Genomic DNA, 19,946 nt, shown 5'->3' on the forward strand with positions numbered 1-19,946 from the left:
AGGGTCTTCCTGTTACATGCATACAATTATTATACTCAAATGATTGTACCATATAATACATATTCCAGCAAAACCTATAAAATGCCACTAGGCCACAGTATTGCTATAAAAACATATTACTGTTCTGCATTCTTTCAGGCATAAGTAAGTTGAGTAAGTTTATTATACAGTCTCATTACTGGGGTTACATGTCAGAACAACCAGCAAATACAAAAATCTGTGAGTGATTGAGACACCCATAAAAATGTCTATTGTTGACCTTTGGATTGGTCACCCTCCAATCCCTCCTGCTAGCTTGACGTTCTCCTCCGACTTTGGATCAACATTTGCAATAAGAGTGACTGTTGGAATACTAGATTCAAGCTCCAGAACCCTTCCCTTCTCTCTTCGCTTGCCATTGTTCACTTGCGGCGCCATCCTAAATATAAGCCCTAAATATGTGTCACACATTTATTAAAAGCATTTAATGTACAACATGTATAGGTACTCACCACTAATGAAAGATCATGTAAGATGATCCATGAACAAATGGAATCTGAGTGACAGTGTAAAAGTTATGTATAAGTTTCACTTTTGTGTCTTACAGCAACTATGGTGCATTCAAGGATCGCCGAGCAAAGTGCAAAATGTCATCGCTTGACGAAAAAACATTATTAGTGAAGCAAAAAGACAATTGTGGGTGTTTTGAACAGTGGTACACATATGCTGTAAATTTTACTGTATTATCACGTATTATTACCAACTTAGGGTAGGGTAAAAAAAAATAATTAATGCTTTTTTGCTGAATTGCAAATGTGCAGGGATACACTGTACACTTGTATGACAAAAAGAGATGGTCAGCTTAACTAAGGAAGAAATGAATTTGTACTTTAAAATTAAAGGGTTGAGCAAATAATGAAAGTATTTATCAACTTCTCCACAAGGTAGACCAATTGCACTGTGCAGTGATTGTGCTTTTATTCACTAAGCTGTCCAGTGGGATATATTGTTGTTGCCTACAAGCATGCATTTGTACAATGCAAATGCATGTACAAAATTACAAGACTGGTTTGACTGAAACTGTCAGAGAGGTACTAAAGTAACAATATACACTAGGTCCCCAACTAACGAACACAATTGGTTCCAGACGACCGTTCTTATGTTGAATCGTTCTTAAGTAGGGGAAAAGGTAATATTACCAATGATATAGGTACTACATGTACGTGTATACATATACAGTATATGTGTATGTATGTAAATATGAGTTTGGATACAGTAGTAATATTAGACGAGGATAGTTAATGAAAAAAACAATAATAAAAGTGATATAATAATACGTAATGATAAATGTTATTTACCTTTGAAGAGGAGTGGCCGAGCATACGTCGTTGTGGAGGAGTTGGAGGAGGGGATATTGAAAAAAAGGACAAATCGTCGTCGTCGTTAGACTCTTCTAAAAGAGGTACAAGTAGTGTTCTGTGGGTGGTGTAGAATTAAGCAGGCCTATTAACTCTTCATAAACTTTAATCACACGCTCTGTCCGGGTTGTACAATTTAGCTTTCCATTTAGCTTTACACTGTATCTCCCCAGCTTCTAAATCTTCCTCTGTTGGTCTCATTAGCTCTAAGGCTGCATTAGCAGTGTCACAGTGCCCTTTACTGGTCAAGCAGGTACAGTAGCAGTATAAATACTGATTGAGCGACTGACTACAAGGCAAAATAAAACAAAATATAGACCAGTCGGCTTGTGTTCGTATCCGTGAGTGTTTGCTAGTCGGGTGTTCGTAAGTTGGGGATCTAGTGTATTTATTACTGTGGTTGTCGTTTGATGGCAGTGTGTGTACAGGTCTACCTGAGAGAAAGCTGGTGTTGCCTCCATCCGAGTTCTGTTTGCGGAGACAGAAGGGGCTGTCGTGACTCTCGGGAATGCCGCGGCCCCGCTCGTGGAGAAGCTCCATCAACCGCCGCCTCCTCCGAAAGTTCATCCTGAACTGGAAGAGGAGGGGCCCGTCCACAAAGTGATGCTTGTTGGTGACTGGTAAAAGAAAGCCAGGGCACATTTTTACCAAAGAGGATTAGAAGTTAAATAGATGTTAACTCAAGTCAGATGATTTGTGACTAAAGACGTAATTACCTAGGCCTCAGGAACATGAAACAGCACACACAAAACCACAAACTCTCGAGGAATTCTTGTCTATTCATCCAGAAGAACATTAGGAGGTCAGAGATCTCTGTTTTAGTTCATTCCAACTGTGTTTGATGGGGTTCAGGTCAGTGCTCTCAAATTATTACACAAAAAGCATGCCTTTGTTGGCCTTGCTTTGTGCAATGGCAACACAAACAGGCCTTCCGAAACTATTCCCATAGTGTCAGAACCATACATGGGCAATTGAATTTAGGGTGGTAACTACAGGGTCTACCCCCAAACAATTCATTCATTACCTTATAGGCCCAGATACAAAAACAGAAACAAAACTTGAAAAAGTTCTTATTTTTGAGGAAACCAACAGGAAGTGCCAAATGACTTGCTGGAAAAGCTAGCAGACAACAAAGTAGTAGATATGATTAGGGTTGTGCATCCAGCATCAACGAGAACTGGGACTAACATTCCAATTCTCCCGGGGTTGTTCATTTTTTAAAATTTCGATTCCTACTTTCGATGATCGACCAGCCGGCCAACTGGAAGAAATGTCTGCATAACACCAACGAAAAAGAAGAAGCATCAGGAAGCGTTTGTGTTCATCCATTTCAACCATGGACAGTGTGCGACGGCGCACGAACGTTTGGATGAAATTCCTCAAAAAATGAACGGCCGGCACTGTGCAACATCTGCAATGCCATCATATCATGCAAAGCAGGGTGCACCGCTAACATGATTAAACACCTCCGGATTGACAACGTACAGGGTGCCCTGTTTTTGACGCGCTACGCCGGATGTCTTCCAACCAGTCAGGTAAGTAAAACAATAAATTACATCAATCTTATGCCAACATTGAAGCAGCAAACAAATGATACTTTATACTGAGAATACGGTGGCCAACTCAAATATCCAGCTAACGTAAGGCTGTGTGCTTTTTCATAAACAAACGACCTGACGTTAATGCTAGCTTTGGCCAGGAAGTTGACCGGACCCCGCGATAAGTGTTACTCCATTCATCATACTCGTTTGATATTCTGCACGCAGGTTAGTAGGAACTCAGTAACCTTAACCGAAAAACACGCTAACTGGGGCAGATGCTAACCCAAGTTCCACTGTACCTAATGTTGTGTCTGGCCTAAAAGTAGGTAGGATAAATTCACAAATTCACAGTGGGATAGATATTTCATACATTTAAAGGGACTTCATACAGTACATTTCATACGCTTGTAACACAAGCAAATTCATCACGCTGCCTCCGTTTAAATGAGCAAATGCAAAGTTGAAATATCCAGACATGACAGTGGAACACAGCGGACTACTGTGAGGCTGTTACCATAGACTTAGTGACAGCATAAACAGCACTGCAATGTGCGTGTGTGCGTGTGCGCGTGTGTGTTGCAACACACCACATTCCAAGGCCTTGGAGATGCTTGGCTCTATTACAGTTCATGAGAGATGGGATGCACGAAGAGGAAAAGAAAGAGCTCTTTGTCTTTCTTTGTCTGTGGAATATACTGCAGCTGAGACTGTCCAACAATGTTAGAGCTATGATGTACAGTACAGTATTGTCGCTATATACTGTACACGCTGTGTAAAGTCTAATATAAACAATATGGCCACGAATGAATGAATCCTCTTCCTCGGTGAAGCTCAGTCTAATTGAATCATGAGTGAGTGTGAATCACTGAAATCCACGTTAAATTCAATTTGATGTCATGTGGACACCTGACTGAAAGCTGACTGGAAGTCATTCAGGATGTCTTGCAGAGTCACTGCATAGCCCAAAGTCCCCTCATGAGATGTACAAGGGACACTGATCACTGGAGGCTGATTTCATCCTTAACATATTTCTCCTTTTTAGCGGGTTTAAACTCATTTTATTATGTTCAGGTCCCGACGTGAGCTACTTTGTTGTGGATTTGCAGTGCCTAGCCACAACATTAGGTGCCCTTGCAAATATAATACTGTAATGAATACAGTTTTAATTGGAAATGTGTTTTTTCAATCATCACCAATACTTTAGGTCCTCAGTCTGTTGAAATTGATTGAAAGTGCATTTTTGTCACTGTAATAATTGAAATATGGCGTTCAAATAACCTTACAATAACGCAATGAAAAAGATGCCACCATCCCTCCTTACCATGCTGGATGATCCCATGCTCAAGGAGGCGTCGTCCCAGCTGCTCCGTCTCCTCCCTGGTCGCCATCTCGCCCTCTTGGATCAGCCAGTCAATGAACTCTGAGGCCACCAGCGTCCGCTCAAAGGTCCCGCCCTCCTCCTCCCTGGTCTGTAATAGGCTGTTTTCTGTGTTCATCAACCTAGACAGCATTGAGGGAACATATTTAGAGTCATTGGAAGAATTTAGCACTGTAGTCATACAGCGGTGATCAATTGATACCTCGCTTTTTTTTCATGGTTTGGCTGGTTCTGTGACTTGTAGTTAGGTGCGACTTTTATTTAACATGTGCTGCCTTTAATTTAAAGTGGAGCGGGAATAGCTCTGTCATGACAAATCAATTAACTGCATGATAAATAAAAACAAACTTGATCATTTTGCCGGCCTCAATAAATTGACATGTGCACACGGGTTTGATTTCTTCCTCGCTCTCTATACTAAACAGGTCATTGTGACGAGGAGGAATGTGTGGGGAAGTATTTCCTCGGCGGACCACTCAATCGTGGCGGCATATTATCACAAACACCCACCCCCCCCCGAAGTAAACATGTCGATACGGCGTCCAAGAAACACCAGCGAGAGCTGGCGTAAAAACTCCTCTTAGGGAGCATGAATGGAAGCTAGCTGGGTTAGCTTAGTTTAGCAGAGCATGCTAACGCGGCTGTGTGTGCGCAACTCAGGCTCTACGAGTGTGTTGACACCGCGTTGCCTTTTACAGCTTCTTAATGTAAGTGAGCGCTTTACGATGCCTGCAGACGTTGTGCAACTTTTCAGTGAAATAAGGCAAGATGCAGGTTTATTCTTGCTCCAAGCTGGTCTTAACCGTCAATACACATTCTCAACACACACGATACACTTCCGGCCTTCAAAATAAGAGCGCCACATTCTGTCTAATTGTGCAGACAAAATAAGGGTGTCATAAAAAATATCTTACATTACAAATGGAACTGCACTGGTGACTACGTCTTCCTTAACCACAAGCATGGGCATTACTAATTGTTGAGAATTTTGTAGAAATGTTTGCAGTGGCTGACATCCCATAGAAAAGTTAGCCAAGCAACATCTGCTTCTGAATTACTTGGCAAAATTGTCCAATGATCTATTGCATCAAGAGAGTGTATATGCAAATGAGCTGACATCTGCATTGACACACAATGTGAACTTCAGAGTATTTCCAGGTTATTTCTTCATTTTTTTGTCAAAAGTGACCAAAAAATGGAGAAATAACGAAAGTGACAGTGAAAGTTAAGTGCAAGTTTATTTGTTTGATTTATTTCATGTAAAAACTCTTACCGTTCCAATTACAATTTAGAATATTCTTGAGAAATTGATGTTTTATTGCTTTTGATACAGTGTACTCGCATTATTATGGCATATATTATAATTACATTAATGAAAAACTGTCTCAAAATTATGTTGACAATAATATCATTGATCGGCATAATTTGTAGGACTGTTATCGTAACAGGCCTAGGTGGTAGTTGTTTTTTTGGAAACACATAGTGGCCACAATAATTCATTGAATTAAGCTTGTGACACAGTTAGGCACCCAACTTGAATGATACAGAGCATACCAAACGCTTTTTGTTACAGAATACTGTCTACAGTAATATGCTTCTGCCTTGTCCACTAGTGACTGTAAGTAATGTGCAACTATAATTATATGACACCCGTGTGGATTGAGAAATGTGGTCATTTAGACAGTAGTGTTGTTTAATGAGGGCACCAATTCTGTTATCTTGGAGATTGCAGCTGCTGTGTCAGCCACTGACTATGTAAATACACACAAATGATTTGCAGTAATCCTTCGCCACTTCACGCATCACGTTTTGCGGCTTCAGTGCTTCGCGGGTTTTTCCAAAATATTCATAAAAAAAACAAAATCATCAAAAAATACAGCCACATCGGCAGCCATATTGCGGAAAAAAGCGTCGTTTCATGTTGCTGCGTGAGAGAGAAGGTTTCCCTGCCTGCCAAACAAAGAGATGAGTTGACTCAGAGGCTTTGTACATGTCTGTACTGTACTGTACTGTACATGCCACGGGCACTCAGACAAGGCGCGTGATTGGTTTCCGGCGTGACATCCACCAATGAGAGCACGAGTGGATTTATCCCGTGAGCTGATTGGCTGAGCGTCATCGCAGCATCACCTAGCATCTTCCCTTGTTGCGTCTCGCCAGTCTCATCCACACTGTTGTCTGTCTAGCATACTGTATCTTGGTGTTGTGTTCGCGATAACTTTTTATGTTTAAGCGATAACTTTTTTTGATTATTTAAGCCCTTACAATGCCGCCTAAGCACTGTGCCCCTGCGAAAGCTTCCTCCGGGGAGCCCAAGAGGAAGAAGAAGATAATGACCATCAGGGAAAAAGTGAAACTTTTAGATATGATCAAAGAGGGCTGAAGTTATGCATCTGTGGCGCGCCATTATGGCGTGAATGAATCTACAGTGTGGTACATCAAAAAAGAGGAAGCAATCATCCGCAAAACAGCTTCAATAACCTTCAATACGGAGGCAAAACGAGTGGTAACTCTGTGTAATAAGAGAATTGTGAAAATGAAAGCTGCATTGGCATTGTGGATTGCTGATTACAGGAAAAAGACTGAGTTTGGACACTAATATGATCAGGACAAAGGCAAAAGCTCTCTACGACCAAATCTTGCCCGATGACAACAATGAAGAGCCTGAAGAAGGTGCTGACGAACCTGACGAACCTCAAGCCAGTACTAGCGCGACCAGGAGTGATTCGCCTCCTCGAGTCTCCGAGTGAACGAAGCAGGGGTCGCCAACGTGGTGCCCGCGGGCACCAGGTAGCCCCCCACGACCACATGAGGTGCCTGCAAGCCTGCTTTTCATTCAGGTTTTCAGTTAATAATGAAAGAACAGTAGAAAGAAATGTATTGTGAAATACAAAATGTGAGTTGTGGACACCAGCATTTTGTGAATGTTCTGGTAAAACAAGCATATTCGCTTTGTTTGGGTTTAAAATAAGCTCTGAAAATAAATGTTACAAAAATGAGTAGCTCTTGGCCATTTTCATTTTGTAAAAGTAGAACTCACAAGGAAAAACGTTGGTGACCCCTGACCTAAAGCCTCTACGAGTAAAGTGAGAGCCTCTCCTCCGCCACCAACACAAGTCTGGTCACCTCTCTCAGAAGGCAAGGTTGATGAATGTTAATTATTGTGTAAGGTTTTTTAGGTAAAGATTTAAGTAAATACGTGTACTGTTGTAATCTTTGTCTCAAATATATAAAGTATAAATACTGTTTACATATTTTAAACATTCTGGTAGGTACCCATATACACATACATGAAAATTCCTGGGGGTGGCAAATCCCACTTTGCAGTTTTTCATTTTTTGCGGGAGGTTCTGGTCCCCATTAACCGCGAAAAACGAGGGATTACTTTAATTCACACATAATTCAATAAAATAAAGTAAAAAAAATGAAGCTTTGGTGTTAATACTGCTGTTTGATACGTTTCGACACCCCGGGATGCGCCCAGGCATCATGTCACGTATTTATTCAAAAGGTAAGGTTATATTGCATCCATATACTCCCCATATACTATACAAAAAATTGACTTATTTCAACTTCTGTCGCTTTAGTTCGTCTCCTTGTTGGTGGCAACGTTGCCCTTCCCTCTGGCTTCGTCGTCTTCTCTTGTGAATTTCATGGAGCGAAGCCATGACACTCCTAATAAATAGGCTCACGCTGATGATTGCTCGATCATACATACCGGCAAACACCACTTATAGTCCAGTGCGACTCAAAGTCCAGAAAATACGGTACTAATGAAGGCTTTATGTAACTCTTAAAATACATTTGCATTAATGTCAGTGTCAGAGGTGGTTGCCACTAATGACTCAGACACTTAAATTATTAAAATAATAATCAAATAAGTAGTCTGTATTTTTGTTAAGTGTTGGAATTACGGATGCATGAATGCCATGTGAAATGCCAGAAATGGGAAATGTTACAGACCAGCAACTCAGACACATTCCAGACGATATAATCGGAATAACTGGAAGTACTGAGAATCAAAAATGTTATTCCTTGAAGCTTTTAAATCTTTTAAGCTGCTGATCAACATGACACAATGTATTTCAGCCACGTTCAATAAATATTATTACATAAAAACATTTCTAAGATCAAAACATTGCACAATGCTGTACAGCCCAGCTTTTTGCAGGGGTTTGGGTCCAGAACAAGAATTTCATTGCGTAGTATAACTACCTGTTTTACTGTGCATATGACAATACAAACTCTTGAATCTTCAATCTCTTGAAGGAACATCCATTCCATCCATTTTCTATACCGCTTCATCCTCATTAGGGTCGCGGGGGCATGCTGGAGCCTATCCCAGCTGACTTCGGGCGACAGGCGGGGTACACCCTGGACTGGTCGCCAGCCAATCGCAGGGCACATATAGACAAAAAACCATTCACACTCACATTCATACCTATGGACAATTTAGAGTCTCCAATTAACCTCACCTGCATGTTTTTGGGAATGTGGGAGGAAGCCGGAGTGCCCGGAGAAAACCCACGCGCACACGGGGAGAACATGCAAACTCCACACAGAAATGCCCAGGGGAGAATCATAAAGGAACATGTAGAACCAAATTTAACAGGGGTACATTTATGCTGTACATTTTACCAGTGTTATCACTTATTTAGAAATTATTACCAATGTAGAGTGAATGTGTGGGGAAAAAGCCTATTTTTGGAAAAAAATAAAATATATATTTCGACATATATTTTACATATATATTATATATATTTTACACATACACATATATGTAAATAAAATGTGCGGGGCCATGAATGCTGAATTGCAGGCATCCGCTGTATATACAAATAATATAAAAGTATGACAGACAATGGCAATAAATGATTAGTAATATTTTATTAATATTTTTTACATTGTTTAAATTCACCACCCCAGTATTATTTCCCAATGTATTACCGCTGCATCAAATATATGTCTTTCTTCAATGTTGGTTGACACTGTCAGGGGTGCCCATGTAACAGTTGTTTTCTTATTGCATTACATCATACTTAGAGCAATTTCTCCTTGAAGCTATAAAAGGTAACTAGGTGCAGTTCTACACGGCTGCAAGTGGGTCAGTGTAAGTGTGTTTCCTTGAATCGCCAATAAATGTGACAGCATGTTACCAATGTGATGTACAGTAGCTGGTGTGCAACATGCATCATGTGCAGAGCAACAAAAGCTGAGGATTGGCCCCAGATGACACACAACTGACAAGTACACACATGCAGAAAGCAGATCTGCTGTCGCTTTCCCTCCCCTGCACAAAACACACTCGCATGTCAGGCGACTCCTGTCACCAACTCAGTGAAACAATGAGCCACGCAGCCCGACTGTGCTCATACGGGTGACCCACCTTTGAACCAGTACATGTCCCAACATGTCAGTCAACTGCACCGAAGCGAAGCACAAACTCACTATATCTTTGCAGGCTGTTTAACGGCCATTGATCACACACTCAAACTGTCACTGCTGACTGACACGCCTAAATTAGGGCACAATTTATCTGACACATGCATAAGCAAAGTACCAGTCAAGGTAAAAGTGGAGAGATTAAATTCAATGCAAATTGTGATGGCTAAAGGTTTAAGAACAGTGGTAGTTGATGAATGAATATATTAGTTACCGGTATATGTTTGCATGCTAACTACACACACTCACATACACTTGATAAAATGAATATATTGAACTTTACCAACATATTTCAAGGATAGGATACAATTATAAATGATCACAATACAGTCAACCATACCACACTAGGATGTTAAGACGTATTTACGAGCGGGGAACCCCCGATTGGGCCAGGACAAACCTGCACAGAATGTGTTGCCATGGTAACCAGGGCTAAATGAGGACATCGATGGAACCCTTTTTGTTCTGAGCGGGACAAGGACTACTTCAGTTGGTGGAAATAAGACGGTAGACATTTTACTTAGTTTAGTTTAGTTGTCTGTAGCCCACAATTTTTGTCATCAAAAGTTGTGATTGGTACCAAAATAACTGATTTGTGCTTTACCAATTTTGGCACCTCTTTTCTCAAACAAAACGTCTTCAAATAGTACTGGGTCACATCAGATAGTGGCCATTAAGCATATATAGGTCATTATGTACGTTGCACTGACAGACAATGATGTTGCATGTGGGGGTGTGCTATATGGCCATGAGGCTGTTTTTATGTTTCAATTGATTTTGTTTCTTCTTGAGATTTCCTAATGGATGAAGTGAAACCAAGTGTGTAGAAAGTTGTGGAAAAAAGAATATGGATTTTATTATTAGACGTACTGCAGCGTCCGACCTCTCAGAGGGGTTCATTAAAGAAAAAGTGTCAAAATGTCAACCCCCCCCCCCCCCCCCCTGTTCTGTTTAATCCTAGTGTTACATTTAAGAAAGGGGATCAGACGTCACGCAAAGTCAACACAAGGCTTGTTTAAATGTCATATTGATATGGATTGCAACATTAAGTGGAAGAGCCTCTCTGCCTAACATGCAGGTACAAATTGTGGGTGCGAAGTCCCATTAAAGCTGACTGTGTGTACAGTGTCATCTACCTTGGTTTAAGTCAACAGCACATGTTAGCTCAAGCACAGTGGTTTCAGTAATCACACCTCCAGAGTTATGTAAGCCATACAGTGCATAGACTGTATGGGTAACAAAGTAAATAGCAGTGACCTGAATATGCACTATGTATTATTAAGTCAGCAAATAATACAGTGGGCTCCATTTGGGTGGACCATTTGCATTTGCACCACACAAAAGTAATATGCTTTTTTTTTTTAAACATATTGTATTATCAAATCTAAGGATGTAAATCTCTTTGTCGTAGATTATTCGATACGCATCCAGATACATGGGTTACGTTACGATTCAAAAACTATATATTTTAAAAACAAAACAATTTGATTCAGTGTACAAACGATACTATTCGATATTATACGATTCTACGGTTACATTTGTAGATGTAGACATTAATTTTACAAAATAAAGGAGCCAATTCTATAAAAGCAGCATTCTTACAGTATTTTCAAATGTGTAAAAGAGCACATCATATGCCCAAGCATGCTGTAAGGCAGGGGTCCCCAAGCACCGCTTGCAGAGCTTGCATTTTCAAGCTCTACTTAGAACCTCCTTAAGGTCCCACAGTGCAAAATGTAAACCTTGCAATTTTTCAACTGCTTTTAAAATTCTTAAAAATCAGGAGTGTACATGACTCAGAGCTTACTCTAGAGCAGTGGTCCTCAACAGGCAGCCCGCGGGCCACATTCGGACTGCTGAAGCTTTTCATTTGACCCACCAAACATCACCCAAATAATGTAAACCATACCACCATGACAGATGCGTCACAAAAAAGCAGCAGCCGAAGAAAACGGCTCACCTTTAAACAAATGTGGCACTTTCAACTCTGGAACAAGAAAAGTAGACACTGAAAATGTAACTTTTAACCGCGCCTAGACTACAAAATATGCATTTACCTAAAATGCAGTGAAGAAACCGACGTGTTAACTTTGTAATGAAGTAAACACTATTTCAAAGGAATATAACGTGTGTAGGTTGTATGTAGTATGTGTGTACTATCCTAGTGAAGATAATAATACATGTCATGTGAGACTATCTGCTGTTGTTGTCACCATAAAGCAGTGGCTGTTCTGCTCTCCAAAATAAAACTCTTCTTTCAACTCACAAATCCATGACGCTATGCAATTTGCATTTGCTGGCAAATATGCCGCAATGTACATCCCCGATATTAACCATCTAACGAGATCCAATACAAAGGTGCATAAAGAAATGCTGCCATTATAAAGATACTAAAGCTCAGTTTTAAATGATACTGTCAGTGTGGTATTGATTTGACTATTTTTATGATTGTGGTTGTCGATTTCAGTGATGTAGAAGTGTAGTGCATCATACCGAAAGCTAATAACGCAGCAAGGTAGGGTTGCCACCGGTGTGATGCAGTGCAGTTCTACTGTTTGTTCCATTGTTTACGCTGGTGCACTTCATTTGGTTATGCTCCTGTATCACATTGGCTACACTGGGTGGAAAAAGAGGGAGATGGAGAAAGTCCAAACAAAGCTGATGATTTGAGAGCGGAGACGACAGAAGTCTGTACTTGGACTCTTATGCAACTGGTGTGTGTACATCTGTTTGTGTGTTGTCTAGAAACAGATGAAAACCAGGACTTGTGTTTAGAGCAGCATGTGTTGAAGGAAAACTGCACTTATTTTTGGAATTTTGCCCAATCCTTATGTGAGACATGAACACATATATTTTTCTCTTCTCTGTGCGTTCTAAAGATATAAAAACAGATAGAGACAGCTCATTACTGCACGCAATGGGAAACACCTATGCTGCCTACAAAGACTGCTATTAAAACACTTCCAAAAACCTCCAACAAGGTTTTATGTAGGGATGAGCCGAACACTCGTATTTTTGATGAGTACGAACATGAAACGAATGCAACTCCTCATTATCCCTAATTGTGATGACGTCACTCTCTGTGAATGGCTAGTCACACACAACGACCGCCCCTCCCTAGACACGCTCGCTGGCTGGAGCGCACAGGCAGCGCCTGTCTGTAATGTGTTAGTGTGTCAGGGCTATGCAGTGGAGCATGCCACTAGCATAAGGGAGCACTCGAGTGAGTACATTTTTCAACCCTTTCATTCGCATTTTGCTCCAGAAATAAGTCCATACAAAGTGAATCAAAATAGATTCAAATTTTCACGCATCTGTATATAAATCTGCAAGTCTCCTACAACTTTTCTTTGTTCACATCGGCAACTCTCGCGTTGACGTGTGATGACGTCTGAGCCACACAAGATGCCCTTGTAGCTAACTAGCTACGTATGTATGGATACTGGAGCGATGCAGGAAAGATGACTGCTCTTTGTGACGTAAGTGCTGTCCCACTCATGCGCTAAAAAGACTTTTTTTTAGTTTGCATGCAACTCCGCTCTGAATTCCCGCGCGGCACGCATGAAAAGATGCGATGAAGTGTTACTTTCGTCATGCATTTACTGTGTTAGTGACAGTGCTATGAAAACACACAGCATGGACACACTCATTTGTTAACACTCCCACCTGCCTGTGAAATACTGTATGTAAACCAGGGATGTCCAAAGTGCGGCCCGCAGGCCATTTGTGGACCGCATTTTTATGGGCCTGTGAACGGCACATTGGAGAAACACAATATTAAGTAAAAATGGAAAAATAAAACAAAAAAGCATAAAGTAACTAAGAAAAAAATGAAAGTTGTAGAAGACTGGGATACTAAAAACTAATTAGTCTTAAAGATCACTTACATACACAGTACATATATAGCTAAATAATAAACAATAAATATAGCAACTTCTGATCAATTCATGTCAATTTCAGACTTAAAATAATGTACTGATTTAAGCCCACGCCCATTTCCGGTTAAACCACACCCACTTCTGGTTTTAACCCGCCCATTCCGAGTACAGAAAATTTAGATCGGTGAACAGATACAGATACAGATAGTGTTGTACTCGCTCTTCCCTCGATGTATGGTTTTATATCCATGCTGTAACCATGTAGTAACAGGTACATTCATGATAACATGCTATACAATCAAACCTGTCTATAGCAGCCACTAAAGGGAAACGGCAAAAGTGGCCGCTATAGGCAGGTGGCTGTTATAGACAGGTTGGCGGCCATTTTGAATTTGTGCGCGCACATATTAACATGTCTGTGATTAGAAGCTTGTTGTGTTTGCAGATACATATAATTATACTGTGGATAAAAGTTGTAAAGAACAACTAGGCTTGTTATTCTACACCACCCACAGAACAAAGCTGTGCTACTATACTGTATATTCGGCAGAGTGTCATTACAGCTTTAGTTCATCAGGAAGTGACGGGAAGTGACGGTGCGACGTCACGAGCAGGAGAGCTAGGCTGAGTGCTAGCTGTGAGTTTCGAGAGAGTTGGGAAGTGTGTGGATGTTGGCGCGGATGTAAAGTCCTGCAGTGTTCTCCGATGTTAATAAAGCCATTAAAGTGCATCGGCGACGTGAGTCTCCTTCCCCACAACAAGGGGCATTACATTATTGACCAGTGCACATTGTCTCACACCAGGAAATAAACGGTGTCACTGTCTGCAACAAGCTCCAAAGAAGACTGCTTTTTTTATGTGGAACAACTGACAGTTTGTGTGGATCTTGTGAATGATTGTGACTGAGCTAGGACTCAGTAATTAAAGTCTACACACGACGGCTTAATTGATAGAAAAACAAAACTTTTTCGTGCATGAAGCTTCTGCTTGCGTCGGTATTTTGACCGCTATATGCGGTCAGATATTGACCAAGGGAGACAAAATGGGTGGCTGCGTTAGACAGGTGACCGCAATACATAGGGTCTATAACACGTAAATTTTCTGCGGGGGATTTTTCAGTGGCTGCTATAGGCAGGTGGCCGTTATATACAGGTGGCCGCTAAGACAGGTTTGACTGTACTTTTTTTATTTTACTGTATTTTGGTCCTTTTAAGCATTACCGGAACTTCCATCACACACTTCGCACTGATTTCATATAGCAATATAGAAACTAATAGCTACACCTAGCGTTAACTTTTCCAAACTCAAAAATAAAAACACAGCAGCAGTAGCAGCAGCTCCAATATGTAGCGTTACATTTTGGTAGTGGCCTGAGGCGTTGTGAGCGTAGTCGCTAGCCGACGTGGTGTGGCGAAGTGTCAATGCGGCAGTAACATAGTTCTTCAGCGTAACAATATTAATAAGAATAATAATAATAACAATGTCGCTGTGGTTTGGTTAATATGCACGTCACATTATACAGTCACGGAAAAAAAATAATTAGACCACCCTTCAGTTTATTGATCCATTTGAATGTTTGGTACAACTAAAGGTACATTTGTTTGGACAAATATAATGATGATAACAAATATAGCTCATAAGAGTGGAATTTAAGAGGTGATATCTAGCAACTTCCATGGTTTTCTTGATGATAACTAAAATCACTTAAGTTCTTACATGAATAGCATTGTACTGCCAAAAAAATGTAACTCTTATGAGCTATTTTTGTTGTCATTGTTATATTTGTCCAAAAGAAATGTACCTTTAGTTGTATCAGGCATTAAAATGAAGAAGAAACTGAAGAATCAAGGGTGGTCTAATCATTTTTTCTATGACTGTATGTAAATGAAGCTTTGTTGGGCTTTTTGGAGTTTTTTTTCAGTTTTTTTTTAGGCGGAGTAAGTGTTTCCCATTACATGCATGTTTAGCCAAGTCGTTTTAGCTGTTTTTATATCTTTAGAACACACAAAAGAGATCCCGTAAGACATACCGTAATTTCCAGTGTATAAGCCGCTACTTTTTTCTGAAACTTTGAAACCTGCGGCTTATACAGCGGTGCGGCTAATTTATGGCCATGTTCTAATTTCGTAACATCTCCTTTACTTCAGAACTACTACAAATCATTGAAATACTGTGCCGCTGGTGAGTCAGTCAGGAAACGGTAGCTCTTTCTTTTGCAGGAGCCAATCACGAGCTATAAGGAAACTCACGACGAGCTTGTCAACCCATCAAAATCGCAGGAGGTCATTACTCATTACTCACCGTGTCATCTTACTGGGAACACTAAAATCATCACGCAGCAGCTTAACACTGAAAAGGTAGGTAAGAAATATACAAGTACCAATACGAGTTTAGACTAACAAAACAACTATTTTAATGACTTCCCATCATGCATTTCTTCCCACCAGAGGGGGCCTCCATGCAATGATTCATTGAGACTCCCTCTGGTGGACAGAGGCAGCTGAATCAATCATTGCAGCGCCCCGGCAGCCATGGCCAATTAAATGCATGATGGGAAAGCCGTTAAAATAGTTGTTGTTTTTTATTGGTACTTGTCTTGTATATTTCTTACCTACAGTTTGAGTGTTAAGTTGCTGTGTGATGATTTGCTATATTAAGTAATGACCTCCTGCGATTTCCGATGGGTTGATAAGATCGTTGTTTTGTCATAGCTCAAGATCGGCTCCTGTCAAAAAAAGAGCTACCTGGTCCTCACAGACTCGTGCCCGCCACGATATGCTATTTTATGATGTAGACATGTGCGGCTTATAGTCCGGTGTGGATTTTATATGGACAAATTTGCTTTCCTCTCTAAATTTAGTGGGTGCATTTCACACACCAAAAATTCCGGTATGTGTTCATGTCACACATAAGGATTGTGGTTGATGGGCAAAATTCCCAAAAAAGTACAGTTTTCCTTTAAGAAAGGGATAAGAATGTGCACGATAAAATAATATTTATATCGAAGGGGATGTTATGATGGAGCTGATAAACCACCCAAGAGAGAGAAACCCATTCTAGGAAAAAACCACCATGGGCACAAAGCTGAGGACAAACAAAAGCAGTTCCATTACTGGTGTTCTAGCCGCCCTGATTGGACAAATACTCTTAATTGAACTTCCAATAAGCCCTAATTGTCACCTAACTGAAAAGCTTTTAAAATAATTCAGCTTAATACAACTACATTTATCAGCAGAATAGGGTTTGCCATAGTAATGTTTTCTGGTGCGTTAGATTGTAAACACAGCTCCCACGTCTGACTTTCTTCAGACAAACAACAGGAAACTGAATGCTACACAATGTGCTGCATGTGTGTCTTAGGTACGTACTTCTCATAGATCCTCTGCCCCCTCATGAACACTTTGGCTTCGTTGTCCAGTGGAAAGGTGCCGTCGTCTTTCCGGAAGCGGTAGAACAACTTCATGTCTTTGAACTCCCGGTGCTCATCACACACTGGCAACACATCGCACACGTTTATCAGCACATAAACAGGCACAGGACGCAAAAATGTGAATTATCTGTAACAAAGAGGCCGCAAGACAATTGAAGAGCTGTAACTATAGTTTCTCGCTATACTATTTTGAAGTGGAAAACTGCATGCCCAGCTGAGACAAACCGGCGGTGTGCGGTGGAAAAGCAAGATCGTCTGGTGTTTTTTCCCCAACATGGTGCTATCTTATGAGGTTTTAAGGGAATTTTGATTGTTCGCAAAAGCACGGTCTAACAAGCTGCTGCCGACTCGCCCTGTCTTCACCCTTTTCAAAGCGATCGGGAGTGAGTTGGAGCCAAATTGGCTAAGAAGCAGTAAGACCTATTTCTGCAGGGACAGGGATTGTTTCCCAGAAAACGTCAAGAAAGAAAGTATGAGAGGACAACTGGGGGAGAGAAACATACCAAAAAAAAACCACACCCATGCCTGAAACAACCTCACCGTGGTGGATGATGCTCTGGTCGAGAAGCTTCTGCATGATTTTGATGGCTGTCTCTCTTTCTGAGGCCTCCTTGTGCTCAATTAGCCAATCAATGAGCTCTTTGGCCACAAAGCAGTTTGGGTACGTTCGCAAGTGATGGCGCCGATCCTTAATGACCTTCCCCTCATGGAGCCGCAACCTGGAAGAGAAGGTTACTATGTAGTGTTGTTTCTAGAGATGCTTTACCGATATTGCCCAGCACTTCATTACGAATACCGATGTTGGGAGCAGCTCTATTTATTACAAATACATGATTATTAGGTATTATGAAGCTACTAACAAACATGGCTTAATGTTTACATGCTAGCTAATACAACAGCAACAGCACAAAAGATTTTTGTGTCTGTGCTGCTTCCCTCCTGCTCAGTTTTGAATCACAGTCGTCGTTTGCTACATTGCGGTCCCAACATCGTGCCCGCACTCTATCGCGGTTTTTCAAAAATGTATTCATTAACGAATTATCGCTGTTTCGTGGTTGAATGGACTTTTACATGATATTTTTTTAACAATGCACATTTAAGCAAACTCTACATATTCTTGGTCTAAATTAGGTATTTTCAAGCATACAAATGACTAAATAAACAAAAATACAAATGTCAGGCATTCAGAAAACATGACAGATGGAAAGACACTTTATCTCCAAGAGAAATTCACGTTTCCAGCAGCTCTGCAAAAGTGTCATGATAAATGTAATCACTTAAAAATAACAAAAAACAAAGCGAAACAGGAGAGTTAAGAAAAATAAGAAAATATACGGAAATATCCCGGAAATTGACATAATGTAAATGAAATACTGTCATCATGAGGAGAAGGAACACTCGTGTGGGGGAAGTATTTCCCCAACGGACCGCTAAATCATGGCGGGATCTCCTCACAAACACTAACCCGCCCCCTCCCGAACTAAACATGTTGAAATGGCGACCTGAAACATCGGCGAAAGTTGGCGGAAAAACTCCTCTTACGCGATGTGAGTGGAAGCTAGCTGGGTTAGCTTAGTTTAGCAGAGCATGCTAGTGTGTGTGTGTGTGTGTGTGTGTGTGTGTGTGTGTATCAGGCTGTATGAGTGTGTTTTTGCTGTGTTGTGTTTTACCACTTTCATGTAAGCGAGCCTTATAAGATGCCCGCTGACGTCGTGCAAATTCTGAGTGAAAAAAGACAAGAGGCACGTTTATTTTTGCTCCCAGCTCGTCTTAACCGTCAATAAACATTCTCAACACACTCAACACACTTTTGGCCTTCAAAATAAGAGTGCTGTTTGCCACATTTTGTCTACTTGTGTAAATAAAATCAGGGTGTCATAAAAACACCTTACGTTAATAATGCAATTGGAATTGCACCGGTGACTGCGTCTTCCTTAATCACAAGCACAGGCATTCCAGTTTGTTAGAGACTTTGTAGCAATGTGTGTAGAGGCTGACATCCCATTAGAAAAGTTAGCCGAGCTACATCAGTTTCTGAATGACCGGGCAAAATTGGCCAATGATGTATTGCATCAATAAATGTAAGGAGTTTTGTATTGACGAGTGTAAATGTGACTTTAGCTGTGTTGTTTCATGTCTAGAGGGCTCTAACAATGCTAAAACCCGTATTTAGAAGATTGTAAACAGGTTTTCTATGCTTTAACTATGAAAATATTTCATTTATAAAGAAGGCATCCTTCAAATTTACTTCTAGTCTGGAACCAATTAACCACAATAAACAATGGATTACTGTAGTTAATAAAGTTAGGTTTGTTTACGAATTAAATTAATTTATTCATCCAAAGGACACAGTATTGCCTCTTGTGGCGTAAAGTGGTACTACATATAAGGAGCTGTTGTGCTTTTCATAATGGCAAGGCTATTACTTCCTTCACTGTTTTGAGCTAAAATACAAATGAAAATAAACATTAAATGTCTTGTAAAATCGTTTATTACATATAGAAGCACAAAATAAGAATTAGTTCCTCTTCCTCTTCCAAAAGCTTCTCAATAGAATTAAATGAATAATATTGAGTCTTTGAGTATCTCGAAAAGCACTACACAAGTCAAAAAACATTATTAGCAGGCTTCCCATACATTCATTATGCGACACGGCCCGCCACAGATAAATTTGGACCGCCGCATGTAAATTTGGCGCGACATGGTCACCCTCGCTCATAAACATATTCTAACACACCTGCTCTGCCAGAGAATGAGAGGACAGAGCAGGAGGAATCAGTCTTGCCAACTGACTCACAAGTGTCTCAGTTTTGTTTAAAAATGACAAAAAGAAGCAACAAAAGAAAGTTAATTTGAAGTCCTAAACATATTTGTATTGTT

General features: G+C 40.5%; 1 protein-coding gene across 1 annotated transcript in view; it reads right to left on the reverse strand.

Moving 5' to 3' along the window:
* Positions 1 to 19,946, reverse strand: part of deptor (DEP domain containing MTOR-interacting protein) — a 43,259-nt gene that overhangs the window by 15,871 nt on the left and 7,442 nt on the right. The window contains exons 3-6 of the mRNA XM_054781968.1: positions 17,607 to 17,785; positions 17,005 to 17,128; positions 4,260 to 4,438; positions 1,832 to 2,014 (exon numbers count right to left, since the gene is read on the reverse strand). Of these exons, the coding sequence (XP_054637943.1) occupies positions 1,832 to 2,014; positions 4,260 to 4,438; positions 17,005 to 17,128; positions 17,607 to 17,785 (665 nt within the window). The remainder of the gene's footprint in view (positions 1 to 1,831; positions 2,015 to 4,259; positions 4,439 to 17,004; positions 17,129 to 17,606; positions 17,786 to 19,946) is intronic.

This window comes from Dunckerocampus dactyliophorus, chromosome 7 (assembly GCF_027744805.1).
Source record: "Dunckerocampus dactyliophorus isolate RoL2022-P2 chromosome 7, RoL_Ddac_1.1, whole genome shotgun sequence".
NCBI classification, from domain to species: domain Eukaryota; kingdom Metazoa; phylum Chordata; class Actinopteri; order Syngnathiformes; family Syngnathidae; genus Dunckerocampus; species Dunckerocampus dactyliophorus.